This window comes from Ceratotherium simum, chromosome 4 (genome assembly GCF_057802395.1).
Source record: "Ceratotherium simum simum isolate JZ-2026a chromosome 4, ASM5780239v1, whole genome shotgun sequence".
NCBI classification, from domain to species: Eukaryota; Metazoa; Chordata; class Mammalia; order Perissodactyla; family Rhinocerotidae; genus Ceratotherium; species Ceratotherium simum.
The window spans coordinates 3,952,643-3,967,014 of NC_141903.1; the positions used below are offsets into that span (position 1 = coordinate 3,952,643).

At 59.3% G+C, this 14,372-nt stretch overlaps 1 protein-coding gene across 12 annotated transcripts; it reads right to left on the reverse strand.

Annotated features, from left to right (window-relative positions):
• Positions 1–158: 158 nt before the first annotated feature.
• FGFR4 (fibroblast growth factor receptor 4) lies at positions 159–14,147 on the reverse strand. 12 transcript variants are annotated; one of them, XM_087429339.1, is made up of 18 exons: positions 14,038–14,147; positions 8,100–8,243; positions 7,193–7,456; positions 7,021–7,101; positions 6,721–6,887; positions 6,020–6,143; positions 5,302–5,492; positions 5,032–5,170; positions 4,478–4,671; positions 4,230–4,375; positions 4,021–4,142; positions 2,692–2,802; positions 2,416–2,606; positions 1,889–2,011; positions 1,736–1,806; positions 1,349–1,486; positions 969–1,074; positions 159–870 (listed from the first exon to the last, which is right to left on the reverse strand). In XM_087429339.1, exons 1-18 carry the CDS (start codon positions 14,099–14,101, stop codon positions 724–726), a joined length of 2,523 nt encoding a protein of 840 aa, XP_087285465.1. In that variant the 5' UTR covers positions 14,102–14,147; the 3' UTR covers positions 159–723. The 12 variants fall into 12 exon arrangements, 11 of the variants coding, with proteins under 11 accessions (XP_087285465.1, XP_087285464.1, XP_087285467.1 ...); XM_087429338.1 differs by having other exon boundaries at positions 1,889–2,029; XM_087429341.1 differs by lacking the exon at positions 14,038–14,147 and adding an exon at positions 11,369–11,499 and having other exon boundaries at positions 1,889–2,029.
• Between the last annotated feature and the right edge of the window lie 225 nt (positions 14,148–14,372).

The window sequence follows — 14,372 nt, forward strand, 5'->3', positions numbered from 1 at the left end:
AGGCTCCTGGATCCGAGGCAGCTGGAGGGGGATGCAAACCCAAGCCTGCCTGGCACAGAGCCCTCAGGCTGTGTCACCCAGCAAAACTCCCAGCTTGGGGATCCCTCCACTCTGTTCCCCCTCCATTTGCTGCAAGGAATACACCAGGCACACAGAGGTTTCTTTCAAAAAAATAATTTATAAAAGGCCACTTGCTTCTGTGTTTTCAGCAGGCTTCCAGCCTGTCAGCTAAGAGCCAAGGGGCCAATGCTCCTTCCCAGGATGCTGGGACAAGCAGCAAAGGGGTGGCAAGGGAGGCCTAGCGAAGTCGGGTCCAGAGGCCCAAGACCTCTCCTGGTGTAGGGAAGCACGGAGGCTTAGGACAGCCCTGCAGCCAGGTCCAGCCAAACTCCTGGAATAGGACCAAGTGCCAAGGCCCAGCAGGCCAAGTAGAACCCGGCCTCTCAGGCCTTTAGAACACTCGGCCATGGCGCCAAGGGCAGGGGCAGGGCCTTGAGAGTGGGGTTGAACTCTGGTTTGGGAACCTGACGCCAGAGCAGGAAGCCTCAATCAGGGACCTCGGCACCAAGGACGGACCTCCCCAAAGCAGAACCAGAGCTCTGGGACAGCACCCTGAGGTCAGGGCCGGAGGCTGCCAAGGTCAAGCACTGTCTGGGTGCGGCTGAGCCAGGAGGCCCAAAGCCGCCAGCCAGCCAGCCTGTGCGCACAACCTCAGGCCCCGGCTCATGTCTGCACTCCGGGGAAGGGGAAAGAGCTGGAACCCAGTGGCAGGGGGTCATGGCTGAAGACAGAGTCGCTGGAGGAGCAGGTGCTGCTGGCGTCCACACTGGCAGGGGAGTAGGGTCCAAAGGTCAGGCGGAGGTCGAGGTACTGCAGGGAACAGTGCTGGTCAGCCCTGGGAGTTGGCTCGGGTGAGGCCCAGAGGGGAGCGGGCGGAGGGAGGTCATGGGACAAGAGAGGAGTGGTACCTCCTCAGAGATGGCCAGCAGGACCTTGTCCAGCGCCTCCACCAGCTGCTTGAAAGTGGGCCTCTGAGAGGGCGCTGCGTGCCAACACTCACGCATCAGGACATACCTGGGGGGGCGGGGGGCAGACGGTTAAGAGGAGCCTCAGACTTGGGTGAGGGGAGGCCCTCATGGCCCTGGGTGGGGCGTGTGATGAAGGGGCAGGTGGGACCATCTAGTGGAAGGGCACAGAAGCCAGGCCAGGACCTCCCCGCTGGGCCGAGGAAGAGGTGGTGAGAGTTAGCGAGAGTTGGTGCTGACCACTCTCCAGGGCCAGACCCTGAGCTAAGGTCAGGGAAGAAGACGAGGACCGGAAAGTGAGGGAGAGTGGGGCGAGGCCTCACAGCTCTGGGGGGCAGTTCGGGGGCCGGTCCATCCGATGGCCCTCCCGCAGCAATGAGAAGAGCTCCTCCACTGGGATGCCAGGGTATGGGGAGCCCCCGAATGTGAAGATCTCCCACAGCAGGATCCCAAACGACCACCTGGAGGCAGGACAGGGCTCAGCAGGGCACAGCTTCGCTTCCTCCTCCTGGGGCTGGGATGGGGGCATGAGGGTAGCCATGATCTACCATGGGGGCTGGGGATTGGGGCCCCTTTTGGAGTCTAGTCCCACTCAGGTGATCTTGGGCAAGATCAGGGCTGTGTGACCGTGGGCAAGTGCTTTGCCCTTTCTGTGGGGTAGGGCAATGATCACTGGTGGACACTCTGGACCCCCAACTTCCAGGACTCACACGTCACTCTGGTGTGTGTAGACTCGGTCAAACAAGGCCTCAGGTGCCATCCACTTGACAGGCAGGCGACCCTGGATGGGAGAGGTGTGAGCATTGGTGCCAAGTCCCACAGTGCCCCCAGCCCCCCATCCAGCTCTGCCCTGCCTCCCTCACGTTGCTGGTTTTCTTGTAGTAGTCAATGTGGTGGACGCCGCGCGCCAGCCCAAAGTCAGCGATCTTCATTACATTGTCTTCAGTCACCAGCACGTTGCGAGCAGCCAGGTCCCGGTGGATGCACTGGGGCAAGGGCAGGAGCTTAGGGTTATGAGGACACACGGCTGGGAGCTGGGCACACACCGCCTCACGGTAACCCGGGCGTGAGGGGTCATCCACCCATTTTACAGATGAGGCAGTCAAGATCCAGAGAGGGGAAATGTAAGCCGTCTACTGTTAGGGCCCATACCCTCTCTCCTGCATCGCCTCTTCCCTTGCTCTGCCTATGGGTTAAGCAGTATGTGAGGAAGGAATGGGGGCATGCAGTGTCAACTGCATATGGTTGGGGGTACTGAAGGACTTGGGGACATTTAGGCGGGGTAATGAGAAAGGGGAGAGAGGGAGAAGTTGGGGACATTTAATGCCAAGGGCATGAGTGTGGAGATGGAGTGATTGGAGTGGTCCAGAGTGCTGCCCAGTGCCTATACCTTCCGAGACTCCAGGTACTGCATGCCTCGGGCCACCTGATAGGCGCAGGAGACCAGGGCGGGAAAGGAGAGTGGCCCCTCACTGCTCCGTGGCCCATCAGGGCTGAGGTCCGGGCCTGGGGGGCGCCGGGCCCGCAGGAACTCCCGCAGGTTTCCCTTGGCGGCACACTCGACAATTACGTACAGAGGCCCTACGGAGGCGAGGGGGCACAGGGAGGCTGCCGATGCTGTGGGTCATGCCCTGACTGCCCCCAGCCAGCCGCTGCCCTGCCTCACCTTCCTGGGTGCAGACACCCAGCAGGTTGATAATATTCTTGTGTCGGCCAATCAACTTCATCACCTCCATCTCAGAGACCAGGTCTGCCAAGTCCTTGTCGGAGGCGTTGTCTGCAAGGGGACAGCTAGGGTGACTACATAAGGGAGGCTGCAGGATGGAGGACAGGACTTGGATCGCTGGACCCAGAATCAGGAAGGTCTGGGCCTGAATCCCCATTGGGCTGTGTGGCCTTGAAAAAGTCTCCTAACCTCTCTAAACCTCAAGATCCTCTTATATGAAATGGGACAATGGCTCATGCCCTACCTCTCACAGCAGTTGCAAGGATGCAACGAGATCAAGGATCTAAAAGAGGTAGGCCTGCCAGCGAGTGGGACCAGGAAACAAGAGAGAGGGGAAGAGCTCTGAGCAGGAAGGAACTCCATCTGGAGGGCTTGGCGTTAGTCCCTGACCGGGGTGAGAGCTCCGGGGGGCGGGAAGCAGGCTGGCGCCCTGAGGTCTGTCTGACTAAGGCCTGGCATCCATCTGCCTGGGAATTCAGGGAGCTGCCAGTGGGGCGCAGTGAGGGGAGGCCAGGAAGAAGCTGCTCCAACTTCTCTTGAGAAGGCTGAGGACCAGGGGCTGACCTGTGGCCCTGGGCCAATGACATACCCTCCCGCCAGAACTCACAATGCACATTTCTCAATCCCTGCCTCCCAGAGTGCCAGGTGGCCCCAGCTGTGCAGGGGTGCAGGGAGGGGCAGAACAGCGGTTTGGGCCACTCTTATAGAGGGGGCTGGGGACAGCAGTGAAAGGCCCCGGTGGCAGGTCCCTTGTGTGTCCTGAGCACCTTAGGACTGCTGCTTGGGGGCTGGGACTGAGTTTAAGCAGAAGGTGGAGAGTGGTGGACACAGGGAGACAGACCTGGGAAGGGCCCAGGGGATGGTGAGGGTGTGACTAGGGGGAATCGTGGGGGATGCGATGGAGGCCTGGGAGGCTGACAAGGTTAAATGAGGCCAAGCCTGACATGGGTCCAGGGCTGAGAGGAGGTATCAAACCCCAATCACCCCCAATCCTTGTAGTCATCAACATCCCAATGGTTAAGACTTTACGCACTAGGCACTTTCCATGAACCCCAGGCTGGGAGGTAGGGACTGTTATTTACCCCAGGTGTCACATGAAGAAACTGAGGCTAAGAAATGACTTGCCAGCATCAGTAGCAGAGTTGAGCCCCAAGTCCAAGGGTGGGATCCTGCAGCTTCTCCTGGCCCTCAGGGCTCAGCTGGTAGCACCATGAACCCCTTCTGTTTGTCCCAAGGCCACAGTACCTCCCCCAAGGCCACCACACTCACCCTTGAGCATCTTGACGGCCACAGTGCTGGCCTGGTCGGGCCGGGCAGGGTCCATGCCGAAGGCCTCCGCACGTACCACCTGCCCAAAGCAGCCCTCGCCCAGTGGCTTCCCGAGCAGCAGCCTGGAGGTGGAGGAAGCTGAGGCCTCAGCTGTCTAGGCAGCACTCTTCCCCAGGGCCTGCGCCCCACCCTCACCCCACTCAGCATACCTGTCTCGGGGAAACTCCCACTGCGAGTCGAGAGGTAGGTCTAGACTCACAAGGCCAGCGAGCAAGGGCGGGCCACTGGAGGAGAGACGGACGCCCCTCACCAGTGACGAGCTTGACTTGGCTGAGGAGCCGGACTCCAGGGAGAACTGCAAAGTGGGAGACTTGGTGGGCCTGCGGGAGCCAAGCTGCAGCGGGAAGGCAGGCCGAGAGCCTCGATACAGGGACATGGGATGGGGGTCCGCACGTACCTGTCGGGCCAGAGGGAAGCGGGACAACTTCTGCACAGCTGCGGGCTGCCGGGGGTGCCGGCTGTGGAGCACCTGCCCACGATACAGCCCGGCCAGCAGCAGGAGCACCACCAAAGCCAGAGAGCCCGACGTGTACAGGATGATGTCCGTGTACCTGGCCTGGGGCGCTGCTGCTGTCCATGTGAGGTCCTCTTCTGTCCACAGATGGACACACACACACAGATAACTGATAGGTCAGTGGTCAGATGGCCAGCCCCACACCCTCTAACTCAGGCCTTCACAGCTCCCCCCCCACACACACAGGGGTACACATACCAAGAAAGCTGCAGTTATACCCAGTCCCACATATCCACACCCCAGAGGGTCACATGGACAGTCACATGTGGACAAACACAGAGGGGTTGTTGCGTGCAGAATCAAACACACAAATCCACACACCATGTCCTAAGCCCAGACCCCACAGGTCAAGAGAGACTATCCACCCAACAGGTCATAGCCCACTGCTGGACCAGAGCGGGATCCCGAAATCTCTCCTGGCCCCCTGGGGTGCTCACCTGGCAGCACTGTGAGCCAAGCCGACTGATAGGAGAGGCCGATGGAGTTGCCCGCCAGGCAGGTGTACTCGCCTGCATCCTCTGCCGACACATTCCGAAGGTACAGGACCTCTACCTCTGAGCTATTGATGTCTGCTGTCTGGGGATGCAGGACACACTCCAGGGTCACAGCAGGGCCTGGGGCCACACTGTGGCTGGGAGGGGAGCTGGGGACCACCTCCCGCCCCCCAAGGGAGAAGGGTGGGGCTCAGGCGCCGGCAGGGGATGGACCTTCAGGACTTGCACATAGGGGAAGCCGTCAGCACCGAAGCTGCTGCCATTGATGACGATGTGCTTCAGCCACTGGATGTGGGGCTGGGCGTCGCTGTACACCTTGCACAGCAGCTCCACGTCACTGCCCGCCACAGCTGTGGTGTTGGCCGGGAGCCCTGCCTGCAGGATGGGCCGGTGTGGGGACCGCTCTGGGGGCCAGATCGGGCCGTCAACCTTGACCGGCAGCACCCACAGAAGCCTCCTGCCCACCGCCTGCAGCATCCCGCAGATCAAGGCAGAGACCTTCCTGATATGCAGCTCAGACCTTGTCTGTCCCCTGCTTACCCTGCTTAAACCTTCCATGGCTCCCCACTGCCTTCGGGGTCAAGAACAACTTCTCAGCCTAGCATTCAAAATCCTCCATGGCCTAGCTCCCCACTTAAAAGGCACACTCAGGCATACACCTCCCCACACACACACGGCATTCCTTACACCCAGGGCCTTCACTCAGCCTGTGCTCTCTCCCTCGATGTCTTTCCCACTTTTCCTCTTGGCCCACCCCTGCTCCTGCAGGCCCACTTTAGCCCCTGTGCTTCCCTCGGACCCACCTGGACACTCTGAGCAGCTTGAGTGAGTCATCCAAGACTCAGTCCATGTTGCCTGCCAGACTAGGCCCCACCTGAAGGCAGGGACAGGGCTCCCACCCCCATGGCGCCTCGCCTACCCATCCGCTCACCCAGCACGTCCAGCAGATAGCTGTAGCGGATGCTGCCCATAGAGTTCTCCACGAGGCAGGTGTACGTGCCACGGTCCGAGGGCACCACGCTTTCCATCACCAGGCTCCAGTGCTGGTGGCGCAGCTGGGGGCAGGGGAAGTGTCCATAAGGGGCAACCAACCCATGCCCACCCAGGGGCCCAGGGCATGAGGAGGCCAGATCCTGCCCACGAGGCTCTTCTCAAGCACTCTAGGCCCTGGGAGGCCAGGCCAAGGCCAGGACTTTGGGACAAAGGAGAAGGCTCCAAGAAGTGTCTGAGCCCTGGGTCTGAGTCTCTGAGTTTTAGCTCGACCTCTTCCTAGCTGTCCCACCTCGAGCCAGTCTTTGCCCTCTTGGAGTCTCAGCATCCTCACCACGGCCTGGAGCTGACCCTGCAGGGTCTCATGAGGATGAACTGCTAAAATTAATTGATACCTGCCGATCAGTGATCCTGCCCACTTTACAGATGGAGTTTCTTAGGCTGAGAAGTTAAATCACTTGCGGGAGAGTGGCAGACAGAGTGGGAACATGAACCAGAGCTGTCCAAGTCCACAGTCTAGTGCTCCTTCTGGGCCCCTGCAGCTGCCTTCCTCATTAGAGAAAGAGCTGTGGGTTTGATTTGGGCAGACCAATGAGGGAGTGAAAATGGAGGAGCTGATGGTCTTGGAACCCAGAGACTCACCCGAATGCCTCCAATGCGATGTTCCCCGTGGAAGTCCTGTCCATCCTTGAGCCAGCGGATGGTGGGCGTGGGGTTGCCTGCAGCCGGGCAGCGGAACTTGACGGTGTTCCCAGCAGGCACTGCATGAAGTTTCTTCTCCATGCGTTGAGGGTGTGTCCAGTACGGTGCTGGAGGGAAGGGGAAGGGAGAACCTAGTGCCCCAGGATGACCACCTGCTTCAATCCTGCTTCCACATAGGTTTCTTCTTCTCAGTGACCAGCTGGGAGGTAGGGAAATGAGTCCCTGAGGACTAATACTGACCTTGCTGGGGGTACACATGCCCATTCGAGGGGCCCCTGTGGGCCTTGGGGTCCTCATCACCATTGCTGGAGGTCAAGGAGTCTATGTCAGGGACAGAGGGAGGCGTCTGAGGTCCAGGATGGGGAGGGTCTCTCTCCCCAGGCAATCCTTAGCCCCTGCTAGATCCCCTTACCATCCACAACCAAGGTGACGTTGTGCAGGACAAGCATGGAGCCTCGTGCCAGGCAGAGGTAGTGGCCAGCATCCTCCAGTAGGGAGCTGGCGATCTCCAAGCGGCCCCTCCAGCCTCGTACTCGGCCGGCAGGTGCCAGGCGACTGCCCTCCTTGTACCAGTGGCCACTACGCTCAGCCCGCCCACAGCATAACCGTACAGGCTGCCCAAGGGCCACAGTCAGCTCCTGCTCTTGCTGCTCTGGGCTGGGGGCCAGGCAGGGCTCTGTGGACCAAGGGCAGAGGTCAGTGAGCCCCACAGCCTCTCCTGAGGCAGCCCCCTGCATACGGAGAACATGCGGCACACACGGGGCACAAGCACCTCATGACACATGCTGGACACCTGCAGCTCCTCAACACACACACAACCACATGCTACAAACGCTAGGTGCAGAGCAAATGCCATGCCTCTGGTGCACATCACACACAGTGCGGAGCACACATGCTGGACTGGACATGCCACTGCCTGAGACACACACACACAGCACACGCCATAGGTGCCACACACAGGGCACATGCCACACCTCCGGCCACATCATACTCACAGTGTATACACCGCCTATGCTGCCTGGGCCTCCCAAGTCACACGCTCAGTGCACAGCACGCACACACACACACACAGCCAAGGGGCTCACCACACCAGCTCTGCAGCCCAGCTCAGGGCCTTGCGCCCTGCAAGGCCAGTCCTCTCTCGTGGACACAGAGACAAGTGGACGCTTGCTGGGAGCCAGACACTAAGTCTCAATGGTTGGGTCCTGCCCTGCTGCCACCTCCCCAGGGCCTGGGCCAGGATCCTCCCAGCTTTGCTCAGCCAGCAGCCCCCTCCAGGTGCCTACCCCTGCCACCCTCTCCCACCTTAGCGGCCATACCCAGCTCCATTTCCTCAGAGGCCTCAAGGGACAAAGCTGGAGCCCTGAGCACCCCAAGCAGGACTCCCAACAGGGTCAACAGCAGCCGCATCTCCTTCCTGCTGCTCCCGGGGACCCAGGCTGGGCTTCCCACCGACTGCCTTCCTGAAACGGAGGGAGAAGAGCTCCTGCGTGTGTGCACCTTCACTGGCACTACCCCCTATTCCTGCAGATGCGGAAACTGAGACATGAAATGGTGGGCAGACTTGTCCAAGCCCCCCGCCGGCCAGCGGCAGAGCAGAGACCGGAACCAGCTCTGCTGTTGCCGAGCCCAAGGCCTCCCCACAGTAGGTCGTGCAGGGCGGCTGGGCTGGGCTTCCTGCTCTCCTCCTGTCCTGCTGAGACCCTGGCACAAGTTCACAGAAAGGGCAGTTTTGGGATTCCTTCCTTGGAGGGAAGCAGAGAATGGAGACATATCTTCTGCTCGCTTTCAGCACACATAATTTATTTTTTGCTGAATAAATGAATTTATTGCTAAAGAGCCTCCCCCCTGCCAATCTGAAATATAATACAAGGCCAAACTTCAGCATCTGGCTGTTCTCTGATCTGACCCCCACTCCTTCTAGCATTGCTGACATTCCCCTGACCCACTTTGGATATCTCCAGTGGCACGGTGCTCACTACTAACAAGGCAGGACGTCCTATGGCAAGCAGGAAGTTCTTCCTGATTCTAAACCAGAATTGCATCCTGGGGATACCTCTGCTTTACCTCCCCCATATCTCCATCTGAGGCAAGACACACCGTGGTAAAGAATGTAGACTCGAGTGTCTGATAGAGCCAAGTTCAAAACCTGACTTTTATCAACTTGCAAGTCCCTGCCCCTCTCTGGGCTGCTGTCCTCAGAACAGCTCTGAGGATAAGAGATATTGAAGGTAGGGGCTGGGCACACAGAATGTTGAACTACTCTCCCCCTCCTCATGACTGTCACCCTGGATCTGCCCACGGCCAGTCACCTCCGGTTCTGGCGCTGAAGTACACACCCACCCCATCCTGTTACCCTCCTCCACATGCCACCAATGATGAAGCCATCCCCCAAAAGGAACACTCAAAACTGAGCCTCAGCTGGGGCAGGGGAGGATAGGTGACCAGTGTAGTCCCGGCGCCCACTGGCTGTTACCTGGGGCTGGCTGTCAGGTGACACTGGTGTCTCTGGATCTACCTTGACCAGGAAGCCCATCACACCCTCCCTTCTCAGCCACTGCCCCCTCCCCTTCCCACCTCCCCCCAAAACACATCCAGCTCTGGCTCTGAGGCAGGGGGCACTTAGCTTGTCCAGGCCAAAGCCATTATCTCCCCTTCAAGTTGCTCCTTCGGTGGGTTTTCCTGGAAGCTGGGGCATCATCTCTGTCTATGCCCTCTCCTCTCCCCTCCCCTCCTTCCAGTCCATTCTGCCTCCTCAATCCCTTTCCAATCCATCCTACCTCCCCTGCCTGTACCCAGGGCAGGCCATGGTCATCTCTAGCTTGGGCCTTTGCAAACATCTCCTTGGGCTCTTCAGCCTCTGGTCTCCAGCAAGGTTTTAAAGATTACAAGTATGCCATGTCACCCCCTCCCCCAGCTTACAAGCCCCTAATGGCTGCCTGTATCCAGCAGGATCCAGTCCACACTGTTTATCTAGCATCCTAGGCTCCCTCCCTGCCCTTGTCAATGTCTTTGGTCACACAGTCTGCCCCTTCAGCCTCTTGAATACCGAACCATTGGCTTTCAAAACTGGGCACATCTTCTCTCTTGCCCATTCCTCTGTGGTCTCCATTTCTCTTCTGCACCTGGCTGGCTGCCACCATCTCTGCACCCACCCCCAGTTTCCATGGCCCCTCCTCTGTAAACCAGCGCCCCCTCCCCCACCCGAGCTCTGCTCTGCAGGGAGGTCGTCTCTCTGGGTCCACAGCTGCGGCTGGGAGTGGGGTGGAGGGGCCCGAGGATTTTATTCCCACCCCCAGGCTGTCCTGACCTCAGAACCTCAGGGCCCTTAGTCGGGTCACAGGCGGCCGATGACCGGCACGTGGGGCCGAAGGGCCTGACTCTGGCATCAGGCAGCCTGGATTCTCCTCCAGCCTCCCGCAGTCAGGGGCAGGGGGACCCTGGGCCCATGACTGCACCTCTCGGAGCCTCATCTTCCTCATTTCTACTCGGGGCGCACAGAAGGTCCAGCAGCCGAGGGACCAGCGCGCTCTCCTCCTCCACCCCTACCCGGCCACTCTGGGGGGAGGTGAGAGTCCGCAGTTCCGAGGGGGCGCTGCAGAGACAGACGGCCCGCCCCCGCCCCGGTGGGCAATGAGTAACCAGCTCCGCGGCCAGGGTGCTCTTTGGACGGAGCGGGACAAAAGGCCCTGTGTGCACTGCGGGTTACTGATTTACCGTCCCCCCAACCCCCGCCAAGCGGACGCCCAGGTCCCCAGTGCTGGGAGGGGGCAGCTCCAGGAACCCCGCCGCCGCTCGCCCCCTGGCGGCTGGGAGCGCAGCCTGGGCCGCATGGGGTCCCGGTCACCTCGATCCTCCGCGGCTCAGCTCCCGGCACAGGGTCCTCGCTCACCTGGGTCCTCCGCGGCCCCGCTCCCAGCTCCCGCCAGCCCCGACCCCGCGCCCAGCGGGGACCGCACTCAGCCCGGGCGTCCCTCCGCCCCGGGCCGCAAAGCCAGGAATGCACCCGCGACAGCGGCGTGGCCGGGGGGCCAGCGCCCCGCCCACCTAGGGCCCCGCCCCGCCCGGACCAGCTCTATCCTGACCGCGGCGTGCTGGCGGGTGGCACCGCGTCCCGCCCACCTGAAGACCCGTCCCGGAACCAGACAGCGGAGAGCGGCAGATCGGGTCAGCCCAGTCCCGGGCCCGGGCCCAGCCTGCCGCACACCCCCTCAGACTCCGCCTCTCCTGCCCCGCCCCGGCCAGGCTCCCAAGTTCTAGTCCATCGCTCTATCTCCTGCTCTTCACCCCTTGGGGAACGAGACCCAGCAGTCCTAACCCGCCCGCCTCCGCAGACCTCTGCCCAGCCTGGCTGCTCTGCCTTCTGCGCAATCGCGGGACAGTGGCTAGCAGACCCCCTCTGCCCTCATCCTTGTCCGTCCTCTGCCCACCTTCCGATTGGTATTTTAAATACAAACCCGACTGTACCAACCACAACCACCCCTCTAAAACCTTCCAACAGCTTCCTATAAAGATTCTTGGCGTGACCTGGCCCTGCCCACATCTCCAGACGAATCCCTCATTCACTTCTTCCTTGCTCCCACCCTACCTCTGGGCCTTTGCACGCGTGGTGCCTGCTTCCTGGAATGCTCTTTCTCCTCTAGGTCTGGTTAGCTCCGTTTCGTTCTTAGGTCTCAGCTCGCTTCCTCGGAGAAGCCTTCTGGACTTGCCACGGTCTTCCTTTTTTTTTTTTCGTGAGAAAGATCAGCCCTGAACTAACATCTGATGCCAATCCTCCTCTCTTTTTTGCTGAGGTAGATTGGCCCTGGGCTAACCTTGTGCCCATCTTCCTTTATTTTATATGGGACGCTGCCATGCATGGCTTGACAAGCCGTATGTGGGGCGCCGGGATCAGAACCTGCGAACCCTGGGCCGCCGCAGCGGAGTGGGCACTTAACCGCTGCGCCACCGGGCTGGCCCCACACGTTCCTCTTTGGTGGCTTCTCTTCGGCGAGCATGGAGAAAGAAGCTGGGAGGGAGGTGGTTCAGATCACACATCGCAGGACTCCGATCTCTCACCATCACAAGTGGCCTTGGGACGTTACTCCATCTCTGTGTCTTCCTCTTCTCGGCAGTGAAACAGGTGTGATGATAGTATCCTCAAGAAGTGGTAGCAGGGGCCAGCCCAGTGGCGTAGTGGTTAAGTTTGCACCCTCCGCTTCCGTGGCCTGGGGTTTGCTGGTTCGGAACCTCGGGCACCGCTCATCAAGCCATGCTGTGGCGGCATCCCACAACCAAAATAGAGGAAGACTGGCACAGATGTTAGCTCAAGAACAATCTTGCTCACACACACACACACACACACACACACACACACACAAAATGGTCGCAAAAAGTAGACATGTTGGTATGTGTAAGCCTGTTGTTCTAAAACACTGCTTGACATATAGCACTTGCTTTGTAGTGTTAGCCGTGATTATTTAGGACCCATTATTTCTTCATGGCACGTTCCAGAATTGTAACTAAAGAGTTAATTCTGTAAATAGAAGGCAGGAACTCCCTGCAGACCCCACCATTGTGTCTCAAGTGCCTGGCACACAGTGGGTGGGCCGGAATCGCTCTGTCCCACATGCCTCAGGTCTGCCTCACCTGGAAGCACTTGAGCATCTTGACAGTGGCCAAACAGGAGGCCAGGCAACCTTTGACTTCTGCACAACCCTCACCTCAAGTCCCAGCCCTCTACTCCTCTGAAGGTTCCTTGAGGAGAAAGGAAACCCCTCCCCTGGGGCCTCAGGCTCTCCTTCCCACATAGCTCTCTGGCTGCTGGAGACTCTGCCCTGGGGGAAGCAGCTTCCGTTCCCATTGTTATGAGGAGAGGTCTCGCTCTCTCCACTCTTACTCCCAATGGGATAGAGGATTTTCCTTTGTATGACTAAAAGGCGCATTAAAGTGATTTTCTTTTCCTTCTCAAACTAAAGAATGGCCTCCTCCCAAAGATAAATCAGACAACAATTGGCTAACTTTTAAGAACAGCTTGTCCTGATTCCCCTCATCCAGGGTCCTTCCTCACTGGAGCACCCGGGCAGGCTGAGGCTCCTGGCACTGGGGATGCGCAGCAAATGGGAGCCTCCTGCCCAGAGGGGCCTCGCCAGGCTTCCTGGACTCCTGGAGAGACTCAGCTCCCCGCCTCTGGTCCCTGCTGGCTCCCTTTAGTGAATGTGGTTGTTGGGGGTGGGTGAGCTGCCAGCAGGAGCTGGACCCTACACAGCTTTCATTCAACTTCCAGGCACTTTCCCAGTTCACCTGAGCCAAAGGCAGAGTAGAGGCTTTCATAGCCCAGGTCGTGCAACCTCCCTGCCCCCTGAGACACACAAGACCCTTAGACTGGCAACCTCACCCCTCCACCCCACATCCCCTGTCCAGCCCCCCTCCCACACTCACGGCCTCTCACACTGACCCTCTGCAGAGCCTGACGCTCTGTCACAGCGTCATTCATTCACTCATTCACTCGTCTACTGTTTATTGAGGGTTCAATATGTGGGATGCACTGTTCTAAATCCTGGGGATAAAGCAGTGATCAGACCCAGCCTCCACCCTTCCAGGAGCTGCTGGCATTGTGGGGAGAGGTAGATAAGTAAGCAGAACCCAGAAGGAGGCATGCTAAGGCTGTCTGGGAGAGGAATCCTAGCCCATCTGCCTGTCACAGGCTCACTCTTTGGTTAACAATCTTTCACCAGTTGCATTTACAGTCTCTCTCTCAAAGACTTTCACACACACACACACACACACACACACCCCTAGCAGGGGTTCAGAAGCCTGCCATTCTAAGATCCTGCCTTTAGCCTGCCTCTGCCTCAGTTTCTCCAACCAGAAAATGGGCACACTCCTGCCCCCTTTTCCCCAGGGGTGTTGGAAGAAGTGAATGAGTTAAGAGGTGGGAATGGGTTTCACCAGAACAGGAAGTAGGGAAGAAGTCCTTGCCTTGACTGAGCTCCCCTGTATACCAGGCATCATACAAGGTCAGGCAGTATATGGGCATTAAGTCCTTTGATCTTCCCGTCAGCCAAATGAGGGTAGGAGTCCTTAGCTCTGTTTTGCAGGTGAGGAAACAGAAGCTCAGGCAAATGGAATGACTTGTCTGAATTCACATAGCAAGTGAACAGAACTGAGATTGAACCCTAATCATTTGGGACAAAGAGAGAGAGCTCAGGGTGACTGTCCACAGAGCTGAGACTGTGCATGCTAACACATCGGCCCACTTTTTGCCCCCATCCTTACCTGTGACCCTGGAAGGTGGAGATTCACCTGAAGGGGAGGGTGTGTGGAGGCTGCGGCTGGGCATTGCTCTCCCTGCCCATTTGCAGTACTGATGGGGCACCTATGAAGCACCGGGCCCGAGGCTCCTGGAATGCCAGGCCGGGCCAGGAGGAATTCCTGAGGCCATGCCCCGCCCCTCACCTGCCTGGGAGCAGAGTTGGGGGGAGGGGGCAGACGTTGCCTGGTGCCTACTGTATTGCTCTTGGATGGCAGCCGGGCCCTGGGAACAGTGCGGCTCTTGTGCGGAAGGGCTGCCCTGAGCCCCTGCCCGGCCCCGCTCCAGCCCCAGCCCGGCC